A 25,334-nucleotide genomic window follows, 5' to 3' on the forward strand; every position below is an offset into this window, starting at 1 on the left:
GGATCAGCGGTAGGGGGCGTGGTTATGGACAGAGGGCGGGGTTATGGACAGAGGGCGGGGGCTTAGGGCCGCTGTTAGGAGCAGGGGGTGGGGTCGGGATCAGCGGCAGGGGGCGGGGTTAGGGGCCGGGGCCAGGATCAGCGGTAGGGGGCGTGGTTATGGACAGAGGGCGGGATCAGCTGAATGGGGCGGGGTTAGGGCAGGGGGCGTGGTTATGGACAGAGGGCGGGATCAGCTGAATGGGGCGGGGTTAGGGCAGGGGGCGTGGTTATGGACAGAGGGCGGGATCAGCGGCCGCAGTTAGGAGCAGGGGGCGGGCTCCGGTGCGAGGCCTCAGGCCTGCTGCTGTAATGGAGTCCGAGCAGCCTGACAGCCTGGAGGGTTGGGTAGCCATTAGGCCCGATGTGTTCTCTGAGGCGGAGAAGAGCTGCCTGCGGTTCCTTGTGGCCTGGAACGAGGTGGAGGGAAAGTTCGCCGTCACCTGCCACAGCCGGAGCCGTGGGCAGCGGCGGAGTGCGGGAGGCGAGCCCGGGGCTCACGGCAGCTGGGCCGCGCTCTACCGCCCGGAGGAGCTGCGCTGGATCCACCGGCAGTTAGCGACGAGCTGCTCGGCCCTGGAGCCGTGTTTCCCGGTGCTGCCCGAGCTGAGGGCCCCCGGGCTCTGGGGCCTGCTGTTCCCAGGCCGCTCCTTGGCCGAGGGCCCGGAGGCTGGCGCCGGCCTGGAAACCGCCTGCCGCCAACTGGAGCGGTACCTGGACGGAGCGGCCGAGCTGTGCGGCCGCCGCATCCTCCTGGAGTCGGTGTTTCCTACCGACTCCGACGGCGAGTATTTCGAGAATCTGACCGAGTTCCGGAGGAAAAGCCTGGAGCAACGAGTGTCCCGCGGCCGGGAGAACCTGCGTGAGGTACGGCCGAGCCTGGGGCTTTAGAGGGTAGTCACCGACTGGTACAGCTCGAGGGGCCGAGTGGCCGCCCGCTCTGATGGCTCCTGCTCGGCCTGGGGTTTGATTAATATCATGACCAGCTCCGGTCAGAGGCTGTTGATAGATTCCAGTCCCGATGTCAGACTCCAGGAGAGATTGCTGATTTCTTTCGGATTCTATAATCCTCACATCAACACCGCATACACTTAGACCAATAACACAACAAAACAGGTTCTGATAATGCACTCTTAACACTTTCACTTTCACTCTGAGTAGTAGTGGAGTTTTACACCTCTCCTGTTGTTACACTGTCAGTACAAGTCTCTTGTTTCCTAAATTGTTTCAGTAATGCACTGAACCCTCAAAGATCCTACCCTGCACCCACCAGTGAGCTACTGGTTCAGTGTCTCAAGCTAAGCAAGGCTCTTCAGTCTTGCTGCTGTTTTGACCCTGTCTTGGGTATTACCAAACTGACCAATGTTTACCTCTGAAACATCAATACATTCATTCTCTGTGTCACCTCCTCTGCTGTGACCTCCTTCAGACTCAACTGGATTTCTACCCATTCTCTCAAGTTCAGTCATCCAAAACTCTGCTGTTATCTTAAGCCGTGAACAACCCATTCCTCTGTCAGCCCTGTGTTCACTGAACTGCATTGATTCCTGGTCAAGCAGCATCTTGACTTTTAAATTCTCACCCCTGTTTTCAAATCCCTCTGTGGCCTTGCCCTCCCGATCTCTGTAAACCTCCTCCAGCCCCACAACTCTGGTTTCTCTCTGACTGCAGCTTTTGTGCATTCCTGATTTCGTTCACTGCTTTCTTGGTGATTGTCTTCAGCTGTCTGAGGTTTGGAGAGTCACACCCACACTTTTCAGATTCTTCCTCTTGAAATATCTGGGGCCATCTGCATTTATATAGCATCCTTTAAAGAAATCCTTATCGTAAACAAATAATCAATAATGACATCTGTCATCCTCCTAATTTTTTTTGACCTTCTTGAAATTGTGACATGGAATTTACTTTGTCCCTGTAACTGTGGCTGTTGTTTCTTAAGTCTTCTGGGGAGCTAGTCAGGAATATGCAAACCTGATTCAAAGAGACAATGTGAATGCTAGTCCCTGAGCAGAGCGAGGTGGGACTGGTTCCAGCAGAAGGGGAGTGGAATCTTTTTGTGAAGTCCTTTTACTGTGTTTAGTAGCCTCTGAAATGTCAGCAAATGTGAACCATTTATTACCAACCTGAAACATGATGTTTCATGTCTCTGTATCTTCAGCCTCCTCCATTCCATGGAAAAGCACAGCAGGTCAGGCAGCTTGGGAGGAGCAGGAGAATTGATGTTTTGAGCAGAAGCCCTTTCCTGATGAAACACTTATGCCTGAAACATTAATTTGCTTGCTCCTCTGATGCTGCTTGACCTGCTGCGCTTTTCCAGCACCACACTCTCGACTCTGATCTCCAGCATCTGCAGCCCTCACTTTTTCCTGCACCAATCCCTGTCAATGAAGACTCCTTCCAAGCCTGTGACAAACCAAGAGGTGTTGATCCTATTCCCATTTTCTCCCCATATCCTTTCATTTCTTTAGCCCTAAGAACTATATCGCTCCTTGTTGAAAACATTCAATCGCTTTTCTGTGGCAGAGAATCCCACAGGCTCACTGCTGTCTGGGTGAAGGAATTTCTCCTCCTCCTCAGTCCTAAATGACTTATCCCATATCCTTCGACAGTGACCCCTTGTACTGGGCACCCTGGTCATCAGAAGCATGTTTTCCACATTTACCCATCGAATGCTGTTAGAATATTATAGATGTCAGATCCCACTCTTCCCCCACCCACCCTAAATCTTCTAAATTCCAGTGAATTCCCTCCCTAATGGCATTGTGGGTCAACCCACAGCACATGGGGGCTGAGAGATAAATGGGGGGTGTGGGGCTGGGGGAAGGTAGATGTAGGTGGGGAGTGATGGTGATAGCTCGGAGTGAATAGGTGGGAAGGAAGATGGACAGGTAGCACGGATCAAGAGGGTGCTGCCAAGTTGGAGGTTTGGATCTGCGATAAGGTGGGGAGCGCGAACGGCAATGTTGATACCATGTGGTTGGAGGGTCCCGTGGCATACGATGAGGCATTCTTCCTCCAGATGTTGGGTGCCTGTGACTTGGCGGTGGTGGAGGCCTGGGACTTGCATGTCCTTGGCAGAGTGGGAGGGGGAGTTGAAATGGTTGGTCACAGAGCAGTGGGGTTGTTTGGTGCATGTGTCCCAGAGGTGTTCTCTGAAACATTCCGCGAATCCCTCATCATTCTGGAAAGACCACTCCCTCCGCGACTCCCTCGTCAGATCCACACCCCCCACCAACCCAACCTCCACCCCCGGCACCTTCCCCTGCAACCGCAAGAAATGCAAAACTTGCGCCCACACCTCCCCCCTCACTTCCCTCCAAGGCCCCAGTGGATCCTTCCATATCCGTCACAAATTCACCTGCACCTCCACGCAAATCATTTACTGCATCCGCTGCACCCGATGTGGCCTCCTGTATATTTGGGAGACAGGCCGCCTACTTGTGGAACGTTTCAGAGAACACCTCTGGGACACCCGCACCAACCAACCCAACCTGTGGCTGAACACTTCAACTCCCCCTCCCACGCCGCCAAGGACATGCAGGTCCTTGGCCTCCTCAATCACCAGACCATGGCAACACGACGCCTGGAGGAAGAGCGCCTCATCTTCCGCCTTGGAACCCTCCAACCACAAGGGATGAATGCAGATTTCTCCAGCTTTCTCATTTCCCCTCCCCCCACCTTATCTCAGTCCCAACCCTCGGACTCAGCACCACCTTCTTGACCTGCAATCTTCTTCCCGACCTCTCCACCCCCACCCCCTCTCCGGCCTATCACCCTCACCTTAACCTCCTTCCACCTATCGTATTCCCAACATCCCTCCCCCAAGTCCCTCCTCCCTGCCTCCCTATCTTAGCCTGCTTGGCATACCCTCCTCATTCCTGAAGAAGGGCTTATGCCCGAAATGTCGATTCTCCTGCTCCTTGGATGCTGCCTGACCTGCTGCGCTTTTCCAGCACCACACTTTTAAGCTCTGATCTCCAGCACCTGCAGTCCTCACTTGCTCCTACGTTGAGAGCAATGGAGACAATAGATGAACTGTTTGGATGTGCAGGAAAATCTCTCTGCTGGTTTGGATGTGTACACTTTTTCTTCTGTAGAATTAGGAGGTCATGTTACGGCTTTATAGGACATTGGTTTGGCCACTTTTGGAATATTGCGTGCAATTCTTTATAGAAAGGAATTTTCAAACTTGAAAGGGTTCAGAAAAGATTTACAAGGATGTTGCCAGGGTTGGAGGATTTGAGCTACAGGGAGAGGCTGAACAGGCTGGGGCTGTTTTCCCAAGAGTGTCAGAGGCTGAGGGGCGACCTTCTAAAGGTTTATACAATCATAAGGTGCAAGAATAGGGAAATAGACAAGTCTTTTTCCTGGAGTGAGGGACTCCAAAACTAGAGGGAATGGGATTAAGGTGAGAGGGGAAAGATATAAAAGGGATCTCAGGGGTAACCTTTCTACGCAGAGGGTGGTGTATGTATGGAATGAGCTGCCAGAGGAAGTGGTGGAGGCTGGGACAATTACAACATTTTAAAAGGCATCTGGATGGGTATATGAATAGGACGGGTTTGGAGGGTTATGGGCCAAGTGCTGGCAAATGGGACTAGATTGTGTTAGGATATCTGTTTGGCATTGATAATGTTACAACACGGCAATGGACCCTTCTGCTAATTAAACCAAACACACAGTAAAGCTCACCTTGCTTCGTAAGCTGTTAAAGTATGATGAGGTTAGATTCCCTACAGTATGGAAACAGGTCACTCAGCCCAATAAGTCCACAGTGACCCTCCGAAGAGTAACCCACCCATTCCCCTACACTTACCCCTGACGAATACCTCTGAGCAATTTACCCAACCTGCACACCTTTGGACTGTAGGAGGAAACCAGAGCACCCGGAGGAAACCCACGCAGACACGGGGAGAATGCTTGAGGCTGGAATCGAACCCAGGTCCCTGGCGCTGTGAGGCAGCAGTGTTAACCGCTGAGCCACCGTGCTGCCCCTTAATAAAAATTGGTATTGATTTTCAGCCATGCTAGAGTTGAACCCACAATCCCTGGATTTATAACCACGCACGTTATCCACTGTGCCACTGGCCCCATTCATGTGTGAGTAAGAGAGAACTCCCCAAATTCCACTATTTAAAGAAAAAAATATCAATTTTTTATTCTTTAACTCTAAAAGTGAACATTAAACAAAACTATTTCCAATTCTCAACCTCCCTCCTCTTAAAGGTCCATCTACCTCTAACTTTATAACGACAGACTAATCCAATAAAAACACCTATTATAAAATTACATTAACATAATTTTCGAAACCATACAGCACGATGTCTGGTTCCCTTTGGGTGAAGATCTCCCTGGGTGGTCTTTGGTGTTTTGCTGCAAAGATATTTTCTATGAGAAAGGTATCTTTCTGATAGAGAATGATTTGGCTCTCGCTCGCTATGGCAGTTTGTCATTTTCTCTGGCTAATTCTCAAAGTGCAAGCTTATTTATATGTTTGATGTTGGTAAAACAGTAAAATTCAAATTTGATTGGGTTTTGGTGTCCTGCAGCATAATTTTAAACTGGTTAAATTCAGATGGTGGTCAAAACACCTGAGGTATCTAGTTTACAGCCAAATGTTACATATTTTCAATTTTCCAGTATGCTCAGAGTGCTAGTCCGTCACAACAATTGCTTATAAACACTCACTGCTGAAACACTCTCTCTTAAAGGTACAGTATACTCCTTCAACTTCATAACCCTGAGTTGGACTGAAGGGTCTTTTTCCCTTCTGTACATCTGACTCTGTGATCCTGACTCTCTTCATACGTTTGTCTTGTCATGAGACTCCTCAGCCTCTCCTGCCCCAACTCCATACTCTATCCTGTCGTGCCACTGCCTTGGCTTAGAGTAGCAGCAACTATGCTCTGCCAGCGCTGCTTCCTGTTAACGGACACACAGTTCTTATCTCTTCTAGATCCTGCACCAACACAGAGCTGCTAAAGATATGGTGACCCTTAAAACCATCTACCAGGAAGAAGACGAGGCCTATAATGAACTGGTCAATGCAGCAACACAGTTTTATCAGTATTTACTGCAGCCATTTCGGGACATGAGAGAGTTTGCTTCACTCTGTAAACAGGAGGTCTTGGTAATTCCATCGATTCTGTTGTACTTTCCTTTATTATTTACTTAACTTTTTAAAATGAATGTCTTTAGTTTGTAACGAATTGAAGACTGGAGAAGGAGCTCCTTTGTCTGGAAGCTGGATTAACATTGAATTCAGTGGGGCGAACCTCTCTGCTCTCCTGCCGTAGGGTACAGGACAGTTCGAGTCTCTGGATCTGAACTGGTCCTGGAGCTGCACTGGCCTCATGCTGGTTGCTTTCAGTGTGTGTGTTGCTGACACTGGTGTTCACAATGACAAGATGTTGCATTTTTGATGCACTGCTTCCCAAGCACTTTACAAGTGTGACCCACTTTTTTAATGCTCCTGACTGTGTATGACCCTGCACTAAAGGTTGGGGTGGGGTGGGGAGGGTAGGGGTGGGTGTATGGGGCTGTTGGGGGTGGGGGGAGGGGTTGAGCGAGGCCTTTGGTTATGGAGCAGGAGCCTCAGTGCTGGGTCCATGTCAGCTATTGTTGCTTTCAAGCTTGTGGGTACACTGTGGGGTCACAACCCACAGTTTGTGCACCCCCTCTGTTAATCCTTGTATCCTTCACTGAAAATCTAATCTCCCAAACAGCAGACTATTATTTTGGAGTGATGGTTTTGAATCCAGGCCATTTTTGTAGCATTGACACAGCATCTGAAAATAGAGGTGGGAGGTGTATCATGAAACCCAATATTCCCATACAAAGCTGAGTGGGTGGAAGGGTGAAACTCAGTGCCCAGGGAGTTACAGATCATATTCAGAAATGGAAACACTAGGAAAAAATCCCCAAATTTAATCCATTACAGAATTATTGCTCTACTTTGGGGAAAATTCACGGTGGATAGTAGATGCTGGAAGCCCAATGTCCAAGGAGCTTTCACTTCACGTAACTGATACGAGTAACCTTTGGCTCCAGCCACATGACTGTACTCACACCAGCTGCCAACAACATGTTCTACATGTGCTCACTTGCTGTGTTTCAAGAAAGTTTTGGTCAGTACAGTGATGCCCTCCTTTCTCGTGTGTAAACGTGTGATTTATTTTGTGTTTGTACATGGTACTGGCTGTCAGTCCCTACCCTCTGCCTCTTCTCTCCTCCAGCACCCACTAATTGCCACTGATAAATGTAACTGAAATTCCCACTCACTCCAATTTGTGACTTTATCTTGAAGGGTGACTGGTTCTTTCGACATTGCAGAAATCCTTGGAATTTGATGAGTTGGGTCCAAGGAGAATTCAAAGCCTCGAGAAAGATGCAGAGGAATGGTCCAGACGGATGCAGGAAGCAGTCTGCTCAATCCAGGACATCACCGTGGATTACTTTAAGGAGACTGTGAAAGCGCTTGCTGGTAAATGTGTTCAGAGCAAAGCTTGGAGAGCGGCCTCTGATCTGCAGTGTTAGACAATAAAGGCATTCGTTCATGTGATGTGCAGGCTATGCTGTATGTTTACCTGAGGAGGAAGGAGAGAGCCTTGTGTTGATTCTGATGAGCTGAGGGGTCGGATGGACAATGGGTGGGTGATGTAGAGACAGCTGTTCTGTTTGTAGTTACTGTAAGGAAAATATCTTGTGTGTTTTGTACAGAAACTCCGAGGTATGTAGAGTCAGACAGTACAGAAGACTTCAGTGAGTCTGTACCACCAAAGCAACACACAATCTATGCGAGTCCCACTTCACAGAGACTACCTGATTAAGCTGTCTCTAATTACTAAAAAATATAACTTGTGTTTTATGAACTATAAGAACAATATAATTTGACCTCAAGAAAGGAGGCAAACTCATTGATGCATCAATGAGGTATTTAATGTCCAGCTGTAGATGTTTTGCACAAGGATAGGCAAGGTCTTTTCCCTGGGTGGGGGGTCCAGAACTAGAAGGCATAGGTTTAGGGTGAGAGGGGAAAGATAAAAAAGGGGGAACTTTTTCCACAGTGGTGGAAGCTGGTACACCTGCAGCATTTAAAAAGCATCTGGATGGGTATATGAATAGGAAGCGTTTAGAGGGATATGGACAGAGTGCTGGCAAATAGGACTAGATTAGGTTCAGATATTTGGTTGACATGGACGAGTTGGACCGAAGGGTCTGTTTCCATGTTATACATCTGACTGACAGTCTGAACTCTCCAGGTACCTGCTTTACAACTGCCTTATTCTCATGGGTCTGGAATACAGAGTGACTCTCCGTTGACTGATCCATCTCAGCATCTGTTAAGTGTGAAAAACCTGACCCTAGCGAAGAGCTGGATGCTTAGCAGGGGATTTATAAATGTGTTGATTTTAATGTGTTGTTCCTGAAAATCTCTCATGTACCTTGTAGCTATGCAGAAACAGATGGAGGAAGATCAAAATCACTTTGGCAAAGCTGCCTGGGCCAATGTAGCGCCCAGACTGGAGAAACTAAAGCTTATGTTTGCGAAGGAAACATTACAACACACTAGAGCGAAAGAACTTTGTCTCAATCGAAGGAAGGTAGAGATTCAGCAGAAGGTAACACCTGTTGTTCCATTGACTTGTTTTTCCATGCGGGTGTGAGACACTCCTCGGCACTCCCGATCTTGTAAAATATTCTCCTTTTTTTAATTAGATTCCCTACAGTGTGGAAACTGGCCCTTCGGCCCGACAAGTCCACACTGACCCTCTGAAGAATAACCCACCCAAACCCTGACTAATGCAGCTAACACTACAGGCAATTTAGCGTGACCAATTCACCTAACCTGCACATCTTTGGACTGTGGGAGGAAACCAGAGCACCCGGAGGAAACCCACGCAGACACTGGGAGAATTGCAGACTCCTTAGTTGTTCCAGGGATGTAGAGGAAAGGATAGCAAAGATGATTCTCGATAGGAGCGAGGGTAACCGGGTAATTGTTATGGGGGACTTTAACTTCTCCAGTCCTAACTAGGAATACTACAGTTCAAGTAGTTTAGATGGGTCAGTTTTTGTTCAATGTGTGCAGGTGGGTTTTCTGACACAGTATGTAGACAGGCCAACAAGGGGAGATGCCATTACTGGATTTGGTACTGGAGAATGAACCTGGCCAAGTGTTAGATTTGGAGATAGGTGAGTACTTTGGTGATAGCAATGGGCAGGGATAGGTATATATAACACAGGGAAAGAGGTATAAATGGAGGAAGGGCAATTATAATGCGATTGGGCAAGATTTAGGATGCATAAGATTGGGAAGGAAACTGCAGGGGATGGACAAACTTGAAATGTGGAGCTTATTCAAGGAACAGCTACTGCGGGTCCTTGGTAAAAATGTACCAGTCAGGCAAGGAGGAGGTTGTCAAGAGAGGGAGCCATGGTTTACTAAAGAAGTTGAAGCTCTTGTCAAGAGGAAGAAGAAGGCAATGAGGCACGATGGTTCAGTTAGGGGGTTTCAGAGTTATAAGTTAGCCAGAAATGATCTAAAGAGAGGGCCAAGATGAGCCAGGAGGGGAAATGAGAAGTTGTTGGCAGGTGAATCGAGGAAAGCCCTAAGGCCTTCTATGGGTATATCAGGGACAAAAGAATGACTAGAGTAAGATTACAGCTAATCAAAGACAGTAGTGCGAGGTTGTGTGTGGAATCTGAGGACATAGGGAAGCGCTTAATCATTGCCCTTTTCCAATGTGAATACTGATTTTAAAAAGTAATGTTAGTGAGAATATGGAGATACAGGCTACTAGATTAATTGGGATTGCAGTTGACAAAGAGGCGGTTTTAGCAATTTTGGAAGATCTCAAAATAGATAAGACCCCTGGGCCGGATGGGATCTATCCTTGGATTCTCTGGGAAGCCAGGGAGGAGATTGCAGAGCCTTTGGCTTTGATCTTTATGTCGACAGGAGTAGCGCCAGAAGACTGGAGGATAGCAAATACTTGTTTAAGATGGGGAGTCTGGATAACCCTTATAATTATAGGCCTGTGAGCCTTACTTTGGTTGTGGGGTAAGATATTGAAAAAGGTTATAAGAAAGAGGATTTATAATCATCTGGAAAGGAATAATCAATCTGGTTTTGTGCCTCACTAACCTTTATTGAGTTCTTTGAGAAGGTGACAAAACAGATAGGTGAAGGTAAAGTGGTTGATGTGCTGTAAATGGACTTCAGTAAGGCATTTGATAAGGTTCCACATGGTAGGCTGTTGCACAAAATACGGAGTTTTAGGATTGAAGGTGATTTAGTGGTTTGGATCAGAAATTCTCTCGCTGAAAGGAGAGAAGGTGGTGGTTGATGGAAAATGCTCATTCTGTAGCTCAGTTACCAGTGGTGTGCTGTAAGGGTCTCTTTTGGGGCCACTGCTGTTTGTTATTTTTATAAATGATCTGGAGGTGGGCGTAGAAAGATGGGTTAGTAAATTTGCAGATGACATGAAGGTAGGCAGAGTTGTGGATAGTACTGAAGGATGTTGTGGGTTACAGAGGGACATAAGATGTAGAGCTGGGCTAAGAAGTGACAAATGGAGTTTAATGTGCAAAAGTGTGAGGTAGATCACCTTTGGCAGAAGTAACAGGAGTGCTGAGTTCTGGGCTAATGGTAAAATTCTTGGCAGTGTAGATGAACACAGATCTGTGTCCAGGTGCATAAATTCCTGAAAGTTGCCTCCCAGGTTGATAGGGTTGTTAAGAAGGCATATGGTGTGCTGGCATTTATTGGTAGGGGATTGAGTTTTTGAGCCACGAGGTCATGCTTCAGCTGTACAAGACACTGATAAGGCTGCACCTAAAGTATTGCATACAGTTCTAGTCACTGCATTATAGGAAGGATGTGGAAGATTTGGAAAGGGTTCGGAGGAGATTTACTGGGATGTTGCCTGGTATGGAGGGAAGGTCTGACTCAAAGGTGGAGGGAACTGAGGCTCTTTTAGTTGGAGAGAAGAAGGTTGAAAGGTGACTTAATCAAGATATATACGATAATCAGGTAAGATAGGGTGGACAGTGAGGGCCTTTTTTCCTTGGATGGTGAAGGCTAACACGAGGGGACATAGCTTTAAACTGAGGGGTGATAGATTTAGGACAGAAATCAGGGGTAATTCCTTTACTCCTGAGTAGTAGTGGTGTGGAACAGCCTGTCTGCAACAGTAATAAACTCCCAACATTAAGGGCATTTAACTGGGCATTGGACATACATATGGATAATAATTGAACTGTTGGTTAGATGGGCATCAGATTATTTTCACTGATTTGGTACCACATCGAGGGCTGTAACATTGTATGTTCTATAATTCTAGATGGAGCTTTTCGATAGCCAGGAAATGCTGGAGACAGTAGATGGGTTAGAAATGCAGTATTATGAAACACAGCTGGAACTGTATAGTATTCAGTTGGAAATGTTAAAGAATGAAGAGTTGCTTCTTTTTGCACAGTTGGACACCATTCGACGCCAGATCAAAGGTGAGCAGCACCTGGTTGGTCATCCTTGTTTACGTCTTGGCTTATTCTAACCGTGTTGTTGTTTGCCCATTAACAGTGAAAGATTCCGATGCCGTTGAAGCTGATTGCTGCCACTAATCCTGTGAGAGGTGAAATTTGATGTTAACTGTAGTAGAGGAAATGATTGGCTTTGTGTGATGCATCAACTCTTATTGATGACTTGCTTATTTGCTGGATTTTGAATACTGTAATCGCTGACTGGGAAAACCCAGCGATAAGACTGGTGATTCCGATCTACTTCTGGTGTTTTGAGGGAGCACTCTGTTCCTGATTCCTGATAACGTTGAGCAGATTTTCAAAGCCTGCATTAACAACAGAATAGGTAGCAGGACCTCTCGGGGCCCTGGAGCACTGGCAGAGCTGTCAGTCTGGGCTTTACTTGCTGCATACTGACCTTGGCAGAGGTGGATTTATCTTGTCTGAGTCTGATTTACGTTACAATCTTAACCAGTCTCCTTCATTGATCTGATTATTTGTTAGCAACTTTGATTTTATCTTTTGGAAATTCACTGACACATGACTTTAGATCTTTTTTATAAGCAGTGTAGTAACACGACAGTCCAAACGTTTCTAGTTTTTGTTGGGAAGTGTCCTTTCTGATTTGGAGTGAGTATGGGGAAAGTTGAGAAATTGTACTTGCCTTGTGAATTATGGGCAGCTTTCTACTTGTAACTGCAGCACTGTTTTAACAGCTAATACTTTCAACCGCATACATCTTTATCTAAAATAAAACCAGCGAATGTTGGCAATACTCCGAAGGTCTGGAAACATGAGCAATTGTTCATTTCCTAAGATTGCATTGAATGGAATATTTGACATTTCTGGAATGTTTTCTGGCCCGATGTGGACTTATAAAGCTTTGCAGTTGCTGAAAATGATTGTCTCTAATTTAATCATTGATTCACTTTTTTTTATTTTTCAATAAATTTGCCTTGTCGCTAAAGGCTGAAGCCAAGTTCAGCCTAATGCAAGTTCTTTGCTGCCCAGTTGTAGGGAGAGGGCTAGAATCAGTCACTAAAACATGAAAGAAATGTTTTATTATTGTCTAGTAAAATCTGATTGGCATGTCTTAGACCAAACTGAATTCAGAAAGAGGTGATGGGTATATGTTAATTCAGAGGAAAGAAAGTGAGGGCTGCAGATGCTGGAGATCAGAGCTGAAAATGTGTTGCTGGAAAAGCGCAGCAGGTCAGGCAGCATCAAGGGAGCAGGAGAATCAATATTTTGGGCATGAGCCCTTCTTCAGGATCCCTGCTCCTTGGATGCTGCCTGACCTGCTGTGCTTTTCTAGCAACATATTTTCAGCTACGTTAATTCAGAGACAGTTGAATGAAATCTGGGAATGTGTGAAGAAGATATATTGGGAATAAGTACGCAGTGTGTTAGAGTTTCGTGATGAGAGTTGATGTGAACATTTTGGCAGATTGGATTCAATCAGCCCACCCTTTTAACCCCTGGTGTTCCCTGATGTTATCATGGAGATACTGCCAGTCACACACTTAAATACCAAGTGTGCAGACAATCCAGCACATAGACAGACAGGGCTCATGGCTGAGACCATGAGAAACACTTTCAGAAAGAATGAATAAGTGGGTTAAAAAATGTACTCCATTTTGAGAAGGAAACATATAGGCAGTTCTGCTATAAATTGTGTTCCTTCAACTCAAATTGGCTTTAATGTGATTGAAGAATTTAGACTGTTATTTGTAAAACACGACCTTTCCTTACCTGTGTTGGCTATAATGCTATTCCGGCCCCACTAGTTAAAATGGACTGATTGGTGCACCATTTTCCTATAATGCAAGATTGTACGAGAACGGAACTGTCAGGTTATATAAGAACCAACTGTATTCTCATCAAATATTTGTCTTGCTAATAGATGCTCTTGATATTCTGAATTGCAGAAAAAGAGGAGGAGGTGGTTTATTATGACACTTGTGAAGATCCTGAGCAGCTTCAGGCTAATGACAACCTGGGGTTGACCCATGACACTCGTTCAGTGGAAATTAAAAAAATGTGGCGCCAGGTTCACCAGTTGGAGACCAAACGGGGTCGTATTTGTGCACGTAGATCCTACCTGAGAAATAAGCAGGTAACCACTGAAATTCACTATCAACTGTTTCGTTAGTAGTGAGTCCACTTTGTACATTTATACATGTTTTTCAATTCTGTATTTCACAAAACTCGTTCCCTCTGAAAATCCTGGCAATGTTTTTACACACCACCTCTTCATGTAAATTCCCCAGAATTTATTCATCAAGATTCACCTCACTATGTCATGGTTTAGAAAAGTGAAGATCCCACACGATGATTTGACATTGGAGACGATTAGAATTAGAATCAGAGCCCTACAGTGTGGGAACAATCTGCCACGGATTCCATCTTCGCCCACAGAATCTAACTGCATTTCCTGTTAATAGGATCAGTGTGAGGAATCTCGGAAAGCAAAGCAGCAGCAAGAACGGGAAAATCGGGAGCGCATCCAGCAACATCACAGTATCCAACTGGTGAGTGAAGATTATTGTGTAAGTGGCAGAACGTGGGGTGGGGTGGGGGGAGGGGGAGGGGAGGGGAATCTTTCATTTAGGCTTATGCTGTAAAACTGTGTTTACACAGAAACGTGACCAGAAAAAGGAAGCGGCTCGAAGGAAGAGGGAGTGGGTAAACCAGGAACGGCAAAAGACTTTACAGCGGCTCCGAGTGTATAAGGAGGTAGTTAGTAATGCATGTTATCGTGATTTCTGCTTTGTTACACCTCACTGGGGGCGGCATGTTAGAAATTGAGACCTGCTATTCCTAGAGTTATCATAAAGTTTTGTAAAATATGCAAAATTCCTCAATTTACCATTTGGACTCAGGTTGACAGAGAACTTCTGTACTTAACTGGAGTTGCAGTTTATTATAAAAACATTCTAGTTGCAGGAAATAGTTAAAATTGTAAACACACAACTCTAACCGTTAATACTTAAAACCATTCATACAAATATAGATGGATCCTAATGAAAAAGTAGTGGGAAAGAGTAGGAAGGCAGCACGAAGTCCCTGTCTACAGGCTTCACTGAGATGAGACTCTTGCTTCGCCAGCACTCACTGCTCCTCACTTTTCCTTTTGGTGTGTTTGCGTGCTCAGGGCGACTGGCTCAAGTTTTAAAAATCACTGACTTATTGGTTAAAATCTGCCACTTCCAGCAGGTAGCCTGAGAAAATGACCCCAAGCCTGACGAAACCCAGCTTTTTCTTCAACTGCAGAGAAAGGGCAGTTTCCTTTTCAAGTCTCCAGTTGGTTTACACCAAATATTCAGATTAGAGTGATGCTGGAAAAGCACAGCAGTTCAGGCAACATCCGAGGAGCAGGAGGAAAGTCGATGTTTCGGGCACAAGCCCTTCAGGCCCTCCTGATGAAGGGCTTTTACCCAAAATGTCGATTTTCCTGCTCCTCTGCTGCCTGAACTGTGCTTTTCCAGCTCCACTCTAATCCAGAATCTGGTTTCCAGCTTCTGCAGTCATTGTTTTTACCAAACATTCACAGTTCTGAGCTGTTCAGCTTCTTGCAAGCCAATCAGGTAGCTGAAAACAGGCAAGAGACATTTGTCATCAACAGCAGATCACCTCCATGCTGTCTGCAAAAACTGTGTTTTGTACACAGCCCCAGCTTCCAGCTTGTCTGTTTGAACAAACTGTGTAAACAGCACTTGCAATAGGTGTCAGGGAGCTCACTGAGCCTTTCCACAATCTTTGGTTTTTGAAACAGTTTTTTTCCTATTTCAGTCTAGAAGAAAAATACAAGGGTTTAAAAGAAATAGGCTTTATATGTTATTAATCAAAGTTTTCAGAGTGAGACTGGTTTGTAACATGGTGCTGGGGTTACATGTTTGTATCATTCTATCTTCATTCATTCGTGGGATGTGAACATCACTGGCCAGGTCAGTATTTACTGCGCGTGGGGCAAGAACCAACCACATTGCTGTAGGTCTGGAGTTGTATATCGGCCAGGCTGGGGAAGGATGGCAAATCATCTTTTCCCCGAAAGGCATTTGTGAACTAGATGGATTGGAGCATCATCCAAGGAGAACTTGGAGACAATTTAGTTCACTAAAGTTGCCTTTAAATGTAAGCTCCTGGTTTTGACATGTTACCTGCTGGTTATTTGCTTTGTCCCGATTGGCTCCTGCAGGATTTCAGCCCCGGGCGCACTGTAATGAGCTGGCAATTACTCCCCTAACATTAGATCCATTGCTGTTTGTGGTGAAATCCTACAGTAGATGGAAACTCCAGTTACTCACCTCTTATTGTTATAGAGTCTGTGTTTTGTGGTTGAAACTATTTGATTTTAAATAAAAAATTCTGTTCCAGAAATCATCAGCACATTTTGTATTTCAACCTCGTTGCCAAACCCTTGGAGTGGAGCGACAGTTCACACCTTCGCCTGCAGCACCCACTGTGTCTGATCAGCCAATGTCCCTCCTGGATCAATCCACCAGAAAGAAACCGGTATCATCCAGAACTTCAAAACCTGCCAGGAGCAGCCTTCCAACTCCCAACGATATTCCAGTGCAAATCTTCCTGCCACCAGGACAAGCAGAGACACACAGGACTTCCTCGGTGCCTCCTAAAACACTCTCGCCACCATTTCCCCCTCCCCCTCCACCACCTCCTCCCCCTCCTCCTCCTCCCCCTCCTCCAGGACCTGCCCCTTGTACTTTACTGGGTCACACAAGCACTTTGATACGTGACAACCAAGGCCAGCCAGTCCTAACTTTGGCAGAGAATTCAGTGAAGAAATCCCTGAAGGAAAATATAGGTAAAGCGATTAGTCTTTAATTACTTCTATATTAAAAACTGTTGTGCTTTTGTTTTAGAAATGGGCCATGAATAGTTTAAAATCCATGTTTAGGCTGTTTTAGTTTTGAATTTAGCTGACAGCAAATTTTTGAGGAAAAACTGCTTGTTTGAGCATACATGAATAGCTGGATGTTGAGTAGGATTCTAACTCTCCTCTCTCCCTCTCCTTCACCCTCCCCTGTGCCCTCCCTCACCCTCCCCTGTGCCCATACAGGAACTATGGACGATGTGCTAGCTTCCTTGAAGCGTGGGGAAGTTTTGCTTCGAAAAGTAGATCAAACAAAGCCGCAATCTCTTGACAAGGCCGAGGACCTGCGACAGAACATGCTGGCCTCAATTCGACAAGGCATCCGTTTACGAAAAGTCACAGTAGGAGGTAACCTCCCAGTCAGCACTGACCCAACCAATGAGCTAGAGCGTAGCATCAAAGCAGCCATGAAGCGAATGAAGAAAGTATCTCCAGATTCTGATGAAGAGACAGATGATGGCAATCAGTCTGAAGAGTGGGACAGCTGAGTGAGTGTGTGTGTGAGTGTGATAGCAAATTATTATTGGTATCAAAAACAAAGTGAGGGTTTGAGAAATTAAACTGCCAGCTTGATTCTGTGCCAAGTGATTGGATAAATGGCGAGGTAAACTTCACCAAAGAACTGTCTGAAATTCAAATGTCACATATAAGGTTTGGTTTATAATTTTGCAGTCTCTGACTTCCCTAGTTTATTGGAGTGAAAATAATCTCACAGTACTGCTGTTTTGAATCAAGCAAATATTGAATCATGAGATTTGATCATAAACATGAATGTTTTTTGCCAAAAATAACTCATTTAAATCTTTTTGTGTAATATCTGAGCTTCAGGAAAATGAATTGCAAAGTAAATTGAGACGACCACAATGGAGGAAAGATGTAATAACTTGCCTTTATATTGCACCTCTGACCCTCCCAAGTTGTCTCAAATAATGCAGGAAAGCACTTTTAATTTGGGGTGTAGTCGGTTGTTGTGTAGGAAATGTGACAGTCACTTGCACACAACATCTACAACCAGCACTGGTGATGGCGCCAATGATACTGACAACAGTGATGTTTCATTAGGAAGCAAGCAGCCTCTACATAGGCCACTGAGGCTCAGTGGGTGACTCCAAGCCACTTAGAATAGAGGGCCAGGCTTGGATAAGCTGAAGTTACATTAAGCAAAACAATCCACTTGATTAAAGCAGAATATATGATAACTGAAGCATAAGCTAAACTGGGCTAAAGTAGTCAGATTGTCGCAAGGTTTGTGAAGGTTTGTAGCTCAGCTTGAGGTTTAGGGTGTAAGTTTGCTCGCTGAGCTGTAGGTTTGATATCCAGACGTTTCATTACCTGGCTAGGTAACATCATCAGTGGGGACCTCCAAGTGAAGCAAAGCTGTTGTTTCCTGCTTTCTATTTATATCTGAATTTTATAGATGATGTTGACTGATGTTACCTAGCCAGGTAATGAAACGTCTGGAACCAATGTCGTCTATAAAATTCCATGCAAGGACTGCCACAAACACTACGTAGGACAAACAGGAAGAAAGTTAGCCACCAGGATGCACGAACACCAGCTAGCCACAAAAAGACGCGACCCTCTCTCCCTCGTAGCCTTACACATGGATAAAAAAAGCCACCATTTCGACTGGGACAACACATCTATCCTGGGACAGGCTAAGCAAAGACATGCCAGAGAATTCCTAGAGGCCTGGCACTCCAACCACAATGCCATAAACAAACACATAGATCTAGATGTCATCTATCATCAGAAAACGAACAGGAAATGACATCGCCACAAACCCCAGGAACCCCATCCAGGAGAAAGATATAAATAGAAAGCAGGAGGCAACAGCTTCGCTTCACTTGCAGGTCACCACTGATGATGTTACCGAGCCAGGTAATGAAACGTCTGGATATCAAACCTACAGCCCGTAGTCCGATTGTTTCACAGGCCCTGACTGCAGACTCTCTGTGATGGAATGCAGCTTGGCAGTGAGATTGTGGGTCACTTTTCTGATGTGTTGTCATCATCTGTACTTCCTCAGCTGACAACTTACCCAGGAAACCTCACTAGAACAGCAATGGTTCTTCCTTGTGTTTTAACGACTCTTTTCTTTTTCTACCATGAGCAATGTTCCATCGAGGTGTCTGGAAAGCAGAGCTGACCATAGACGTTCCATAGGTTTGTTCTTTATAACTTTTCAGTCACCTGGAGAAACCAAGGTCCTACCAGCTGCTGCACTGAGGCAGACAAACAGCACAGGGTGTGTTCCAGCCTGGGCCCTGGTTTGAGTATCTTCTGAATAGAGAGGAGACACAGTCAGTCCAGGCTCTTGTTCATGAGCCAACCATCTCTGGTCTGAATAGGATGGGCCTGGACTCTGATACTCTCTGCAATTGATTACTGCACTGGCCTTTACTAGTTAGACTCATGAGAAATGCAACCAACTTTGCGTTCTGAAGGACCGTTTTGCAAAACTTAGTCCCAGTAAAAGATAAGGAAATATCAGTTAACATTTCATCCTGAATTACTTTATTTAGAACACTGGACATTGGACATGTAGATAATAAACTATTGAGTGATTTATTAATAAAGGCGCAGTTTACTCCTTTAAAGCTTCTGCAAATATACATAATAAATTATATATTTTTGTGCAGATCTACAGTTGAAATTTATTTTTAAGAATATTCAGGTTATTCAATCGAAGGCACTTTAAGATGTAATTACAGAACTCGCCTTGCTGTTTGAGGACTGTATTGCTTTCAAAAAAGGCTGAAATATTGTGCAGTTAATTTGTTTAATTCCTGTTTTCTTTTAAACTGTTTGCTTGTAAAGCAGTATATACCTGGAGTATTGTGTGCTCAGTCCCTGTAGAAGTTATTGATAAATTTTATCAGGGAAGCCTTTACATAATTTCAATGCTGAAATGTCAGTCTTTCACAGATCTTTTCCTGTTTCGTTCAAAAGATACAAACTGGAGGTTTCCATGTTGCAAAATCCTGGCAGGTCACTCGAGCAACCTATTTCCAGCTCTGTAACATTGTGTCCCTTCACCCCCCACGTCAGTATATCTGCTGCTGATAACCTCTTCCTTTGGAAGAGTGGATGTGGAGATGGCGTCCTCCTGATGTTCTGCCCTTGAACTGTGAAACCGTGCTGCTTGGCTGGGGATTGCCCATTGGGCCTGCGCTTGCTGACCCATGTTGGCTCCTGTTGAAGCGAATCTGTATTTTAAAACTCATCCTTATCCTTATTTTTAAAATCCTGCTTTTTTTTTCCTCTTCCCTTTTGAAGAAAGTTGCCCTTGTCCAATTTTGATCTATCTAGAACCTGTAGCTCTCTTTCCTCTTGGAGATGCTTCCTGTAAATAAAAGAGAAGCATTTCCTCCGACTAACGTCGTCTTTATTCAAAACGGGAGGGAGCTGGAAAGCAGGTCTGTGAATTTAAGATCTCTGAAAATATTCAAAACTATTATTAAAGAAGTTATAGCAAGGCATTTGAATAAGTTGTACATTACATCAGACAGTCAACATCAGTTTGTGAACGGGAAATAAATATTGTTTAACCAAACTCTCGAGTTCTTTGAGGCTGTAATGATGTGCTGACACTGAAGGGGGGAGGGGGGGTGGGGTTGAGGGGTGAATAAACTGTACTTGGATTTCCAGAAGACACTTTAATAAGGTGCCATGTGAAAGGTTATTGTGGAAAAGAAAAGCACTTGGTGCAGGGGGGACAGCCTATTGGCAGGGATACAAGATTGACCAGCTAACAGGGAAGACTGGGCAAAAATAGGTATTTTTGAGGTTGACAAGATGTAACGAGTGGTGCCCTATAGGGATCAGTGCTGTGATCCCAACTTTACAATGTAAATCAATTACTTAGATGAAGGTTCAGAAGGTATGGAAGCCAGTTTTGCAGATGAATCAAAAAAGGTAGGAAAGTGAGCGATGAAGAGGGGTTGTGAAAACACAAACATCATAGATTACGTGTGTGGCAGGGATCGGGCAATGGGGTGTAATGTGGGGAAAATGTGAAACTATCAATGTTAGCAAGAATAAAAAAGGATATGAACTAAATGGATGAAGGATGTAAGGGGCTTTGAATGAAGGATGTAAGGGGCTTTGAATGAAGGATGTAAGGGGATTTGAATGCCTGTACAAGTACAGCAAGTAATTAAGAAAGTGAAGGGTTTTTTTTTTGACCTATTGGAAGGGGAATTAAAAGTAAAAGTGGTAGAGTACGTGCTTCTGTTGTACAGGGCATTGGTAACATTGTCGGGTCCACAGTATAACCTCATTGACAGGAGGATATGAATGTATTTCAAACAGACCAGAGATAGTTTATTGGACCACTCCCTGGAAGGAAAAGGGTTGTCTAATGAGGGAAGGGTGGACAAGCTTGGATTGTATCTGCTTGTGTAAATGTGACTTGATTGAAATATGAAAGATCTTTCGAGGATTGCAGACATGTTGTTTGAAAATGGAAGTATAAACAGTTTCTTTTTAGTTTTGTTTTGCTAAAGCTGGATTTGATACTGTACACAACACTGTGCAGCCAGGCACCAGGAGTCTTTGAAAAGAAAAAGGTAACTAGTCAGCAATGGCTTGTGGTTTCAAAATCCTTATCTTGCTGTTACTCTCCTCCCCTCTGAGTGGAAACAAAGTGCCAAAAGAAAGAGTTAACTCCACCCAAGTCCCCTCCGTAATCAGTTAAGACAAAATTGTCGACTGTAGCATCCTCACTGTGATAATATTGACAAAACTCAAAAAATGAACAGTGGGGAAGTCCCTTCACTTCTCCTTTCAGTTTGGACTTTGGTTCATAAACTTTTGTCTTTTTGTCTACATTTTATATCCTTTATTTACACTAAAATCAGTTTGTTTCCTCTATCCTGTCCATCCAATTTTGAAGGAATATGTTTGTTTGGATTTAATGAGGATATGGCTTCAGTTTGTATATTATTAATTAGTAACCAATTTTTGTTACCTGTTAGAGAATGTTTATTATAATAAATATTTTTGTTTTCTTCGATGAAATCTAGTGTGAGTTTATTTCATCTTCAAGAATGGTTGGTTGCAGTTTGGCATTAACTTGGCCCTATTTCACATGGACAATTCCTGACTCACGAGTCTTGATTTCTGATGCACTTTTCCTACTGGTGGTGTTATAATGTCTTGGGGGATCTTTTAAACATGAACAAGGTGAGACTGGACACTGAGTAAGATTAAATGGTAGCTGATTTCTTAATGCCAGCTTTCTGACATTGCACTGTAAGGATGCCATTGGAAGTACTTAAAAACAATCCTGCAGATAGAGGAAATAGACCTGACTATATTTTACAAAATTTGATTAAGGCTATAGAATTAACAAACTAGTTTAGAAGTTGAATAATTATTGTCGTAGCATTTTGGACCGATGGAAATACAAGACAGACCAGTTCTTTGAGGAGTAAATCATAAGAGGGAGGTATGTTTGAGTTATTGTAAACCCATTTGACAATGAGGTAGCTTCCGATAAAGGAGGAAAGAAGAATACTAGAATTGCAAAACTTTAGGGACAGGAACGAGATAAAGAGGCAATGTAAGAGGTTGGAACTTGAATTGTCAAGTCAAAGGGAAGAGGGATGCAAGGGAGAAGGAGAAACACAGGTTTAGGAGGCTGCTGGGCCTGCTGGGGAAAACCCAAGCCATAATCTAAAGTCTAGGAAGGAAATGTTTTAAGTTTGCTGATTATTACACATAAGACTTTGAGACAGTATTGTAGAATAGAATGTTTAGAAAATAGAGGATGGCCATTCAGCCCAATGTATTCATACTGAGTCTCAACATTAGCAGCTCAGTGAGTCCCATTGCTCCACATTTTCCTCAATGTTCTCAATTCCTTCTTGAATGTCAGGATTGGATCTACCTCCACTACATACTCAGGCAGTGTATTCCTAATCCTAACCATATGCTGCATTGATAGCCTTCTACCTTGTGTGGCCTTTAGATTCCTTTGCTAATTACCTCCACTGTGTGCTCACTGACTGTTGATCCTTCCACAAGTGGGAATAGTGCCTCCCTCTCTGTTTACCACTTTGGTGTTTCAAACAGCTCAATCAAATCTCCTTTTGGCCATCTCTTCTCCAGGAAGCCAGCATCACCAATCTCATACAATCAGAAGGAGGCCACTTGGCCCATCAGTTCCATGTTGACTCCTGAAGCATAATCTAGTCAGACCCATTCATCTGCTCGATCCAGTACCCTGAACATTTTATTTCATTCATTCGTCCTCTCTGCTTCTTCCAAACAAAGCATTGATTTTTCAGGTCATTGTCACGTTATGTAAAAAATATTCTTCTCATGTTCCCGGATATCTTTTATCTGTAGCCTTGTGTCTATATCCATTTGACTTTATATCACATGGTAGCAGCTGTTTTGGCAAGGAGGGAACATTTATCACTGGCATTGATGTTCCTCATCTTGAAACCACTGATGGTGACCATGAAAATTTCATCAATTGTTGTGAACTAATGTCCTTCAGAGAAGGAAATCTGCTGCCCTTATGTGGTCTAGTGCACGTGACTCCAGACAGAATGTGAATGACTAAACTAATGGTCCAGCAAGCTTTTCAGTTTAAGGGTAATTAGGGATAGTAATAATGCTAGCTTCACCATCAACACCCACATCCTATGAAAAGTTATGTTAAAAATTTTTGTAACTTCTTTCTGTGCCCTCTCCAAAACCTTTCTAAATGATGATACTCCGAATTGGGCTCAATAGTCCCTTTGAGGCTGAACAAGTGTTTTATACATTAAAGATTGCAATAAATTGGAACAGAATCTAGTTTAAAAACCTTCAGATGGTTGCAGGAATGAGGCATAAACATAAAGGCCCCAACAGGCTGAGACCAAGTCTGTCAGCACAGCATTTTGACAGACCCAAGTTTCTCTTTACTGACTTGTCAGGGAGATTATTCTAAAACATTTCTCACTTTTTAAGTAAATACATTCTTACTAACAACCTGCCTTAAATCTACTTTTCCATATTTTAAGTGTTCTGTGGTTTCCCCGCCAGAATTAATAACAACCCATCCCCAATTTTAAAGTCTTAAATTTTCTCATCTCCGGTCCTAATTGCAGGAACCAACTTCCTTTTGGGAAAAAAAAGCACATTGCTGATTGAGTGATGTTGCTGAGCATTCATTGGCCCCACGTTTCCTACAAACTTGACTCCATTTCAAATGTATTCATTGATTATGATGCATTTTGGGACAGGAGGCTATTGTCAGAAATGCGACAGAAATAGAATTCTCTCGTTCTCTAGTATATCATGCTCCTGCCGTAAGGGGGCCCCAGAGAGCTGTACAAGTGGCACAGTGAAAAAGGTTTCAAATTCCCTTCACAATGTTTGAAGGTGAGTATATTGTCATTTATTCAAAATTTATGGGTTACACTAATTTAGTTATAATAACTTAATTCACAAACCGGGAGCCCCCCTCGGACCCATCGTCTCACTACTCGGAACAACAACTTCTAGATCAGAGTGGTGCTGGAAAAGGACAGCAGTTCAGGCAGCATCCGAGGAGCAGGAAATATCGAAGTTTTGGGCAAAAGCCCTTCATCAGGAACACAGACAGAGAGCCTGAAGGGTGGAGAGATAAATGAGAGGAGGGTGGGGGTGGGGAGAAAGTAGCATAGAGGGAATGAAGGTGATAGGGCAGGGAGGGTGGTGGAGTGGATAGGTGGAAAAGATAGGCAGGCAGGACAAGTCATGGGGACAGTGCTGAGCTGGAAGTTTGGAACTAGGATGAGGTGGGGGAAGGGGAAATGAGGAAACTGTTGAAGTTCACACTGATGCCCTGGGGTTGAAGTGTTCCGAGGCAGAAGATGAGGCGTTCTTCCTCCAGGTGTCGAATGGTGAGGGAGCGGCGGTGAAGGAGACCCAGGACTTCCATGTCCTCGGCAGAGTGGGAGGGGAAGTTGAAATGTTGGGCCACAGGACGGTGTGGTTGATTGGTGTGGGTGTCCCAGAGATGTTCCCTAAAGCGCTCTGCTAGGAGGCGCCCAATCTCCCCAATGTAGAGGAGAAAGCATCAGGAGCAACGGATACAATAAATGATATTGCTGGATGTGCAAGTAAAACTGATAGATGTGGAAGGATCCTTTAGGGCCTTGGATAGAGGTGAGGGAGGAGGTGTGGACACAGGTTTTACAGTTCCTGCGGTGGCAGAGGAAGGTGCCAGGCTGGGAGGGTGGGTTGTAGGGGGGCGTGGACCTGACCAGGTAGTCACGGAGGGAATGGTCTTTGAGGAAGGCGGAAAGAGGTGGGGAGGGAAATATATCCCTGGTAATGGGGTCTGTTTGGAGGTGGCGGAAATGTCAGCGGATGATTTGGTTTATGCGAAGGTTGGTAGGGTGGAAGGTGAGCACCAGGGGCGTTCTGTCCTTGTTATGGTTGGAGGGGTGTGGTCTGAGGGTGGAGGTGTGGGATGGGGACGAGATGCGTTGGAGGGCATCTTTAAACACGTGGGAAGGGAAATTGCGGTCTCTAAAGAAGGAGGCCATTTGGTATGTTCTGTGGTGGAATTGTCCTCCTGGGAGCAGATACAACAGAGGCAGAAGAATTGGAAACATGGGATGGCATTTTTGCAAGAGGTAGGGTGGGAAGAGGTGTAATCCAGGTAGCTGTGGGAGACGGTGGGTTTGTAAAAAATGTCAGTGTCAAGTCAGTCGTTATTAATGGAGATGGAGAAGTCCAGGAAGGGGAGGGAGGTGTCAGAGATGGTCCAGGTAAATTTAAGGTCAGGGTGGAATGCGTTGGTGAAGTTGATGAATTGCTCAACCTCCTCGCAGGAGCACGAGGTGGCGCCAATGCAGTCATCAATGTAGGGGAGGAAGAGGTGGGGAGTGGTG

General features: G+C 44.7%; 2 protein-coding genes across 2 annotated transcripts in view; one reads left to right on the forward strand and one right to left on the reverse strand.

Annotated features, from left to right (window-relative positions):
* Nucleotides 1-868, reverse strand: part of LOC132834414 (fibronectin type III and SPRY domain-containing protein 2) — a 30,717-nt gene extending 29,849 nt beyond the window's left edge. The window contains exon 1 of the mRNA XM_060853333.1: nucleotides 753-868. The gene's annotated coding sequence lies outside the window, so the exon portion shown is untranslated. The remainder of the gene's footprint in view (nucleotides 1-752) is intronic.
* On the forward strand, nucleotides 291-21,405 carry LOC132834413 (WASP homolog-associated protein with actin, membranes and microtubules). Its single transcript, XM_060853328.1, has 10 exons — nucleotides 291-905; nucleotides 5,995-6,168; nucleotides 7,371-7,521; nucleotides 8,490-8,659; nucleotides 11,384-11,546; nucleotides 13,490-13,677; nucleotides 14,006-14,092; nucleotides 14,202-14,297; nucleotides 15,939-16,386; nucleotides 16,642-21,405. Exons 1-10 carry the CDS (start codon nucleotides 351-353, stop codon nucleotides 16,941-16,943), a joined length of 2,334 nt encoding a protein of 777 aa, XP_060709311.1. The 5' UTR covers nucleotides 291-350; the 3' UTR covers nucleotides 16,944-21,405.
* Nucleotides 21,406-25,334: the final 3,929 nt, after the last annotated feature.

The sequence above is a fragment of the Hemiscyllium ocellatum genome, chromosome 39 (assembly GCF_020745735.1).
Source record: "Hemiscyllium ocellatum isolate sHemOce1 chromosome 39, sHemOce1.pat.X.cur, whole genome shotgun sequence".
NCBI classification, from domain to species: Eukaryota; Metazoa; Chordata; class Chondrichthyes; order Orectolobiformes; family Hemiscylliidae; genus Hemiscyllium; species Hemiscyllium ocellatum.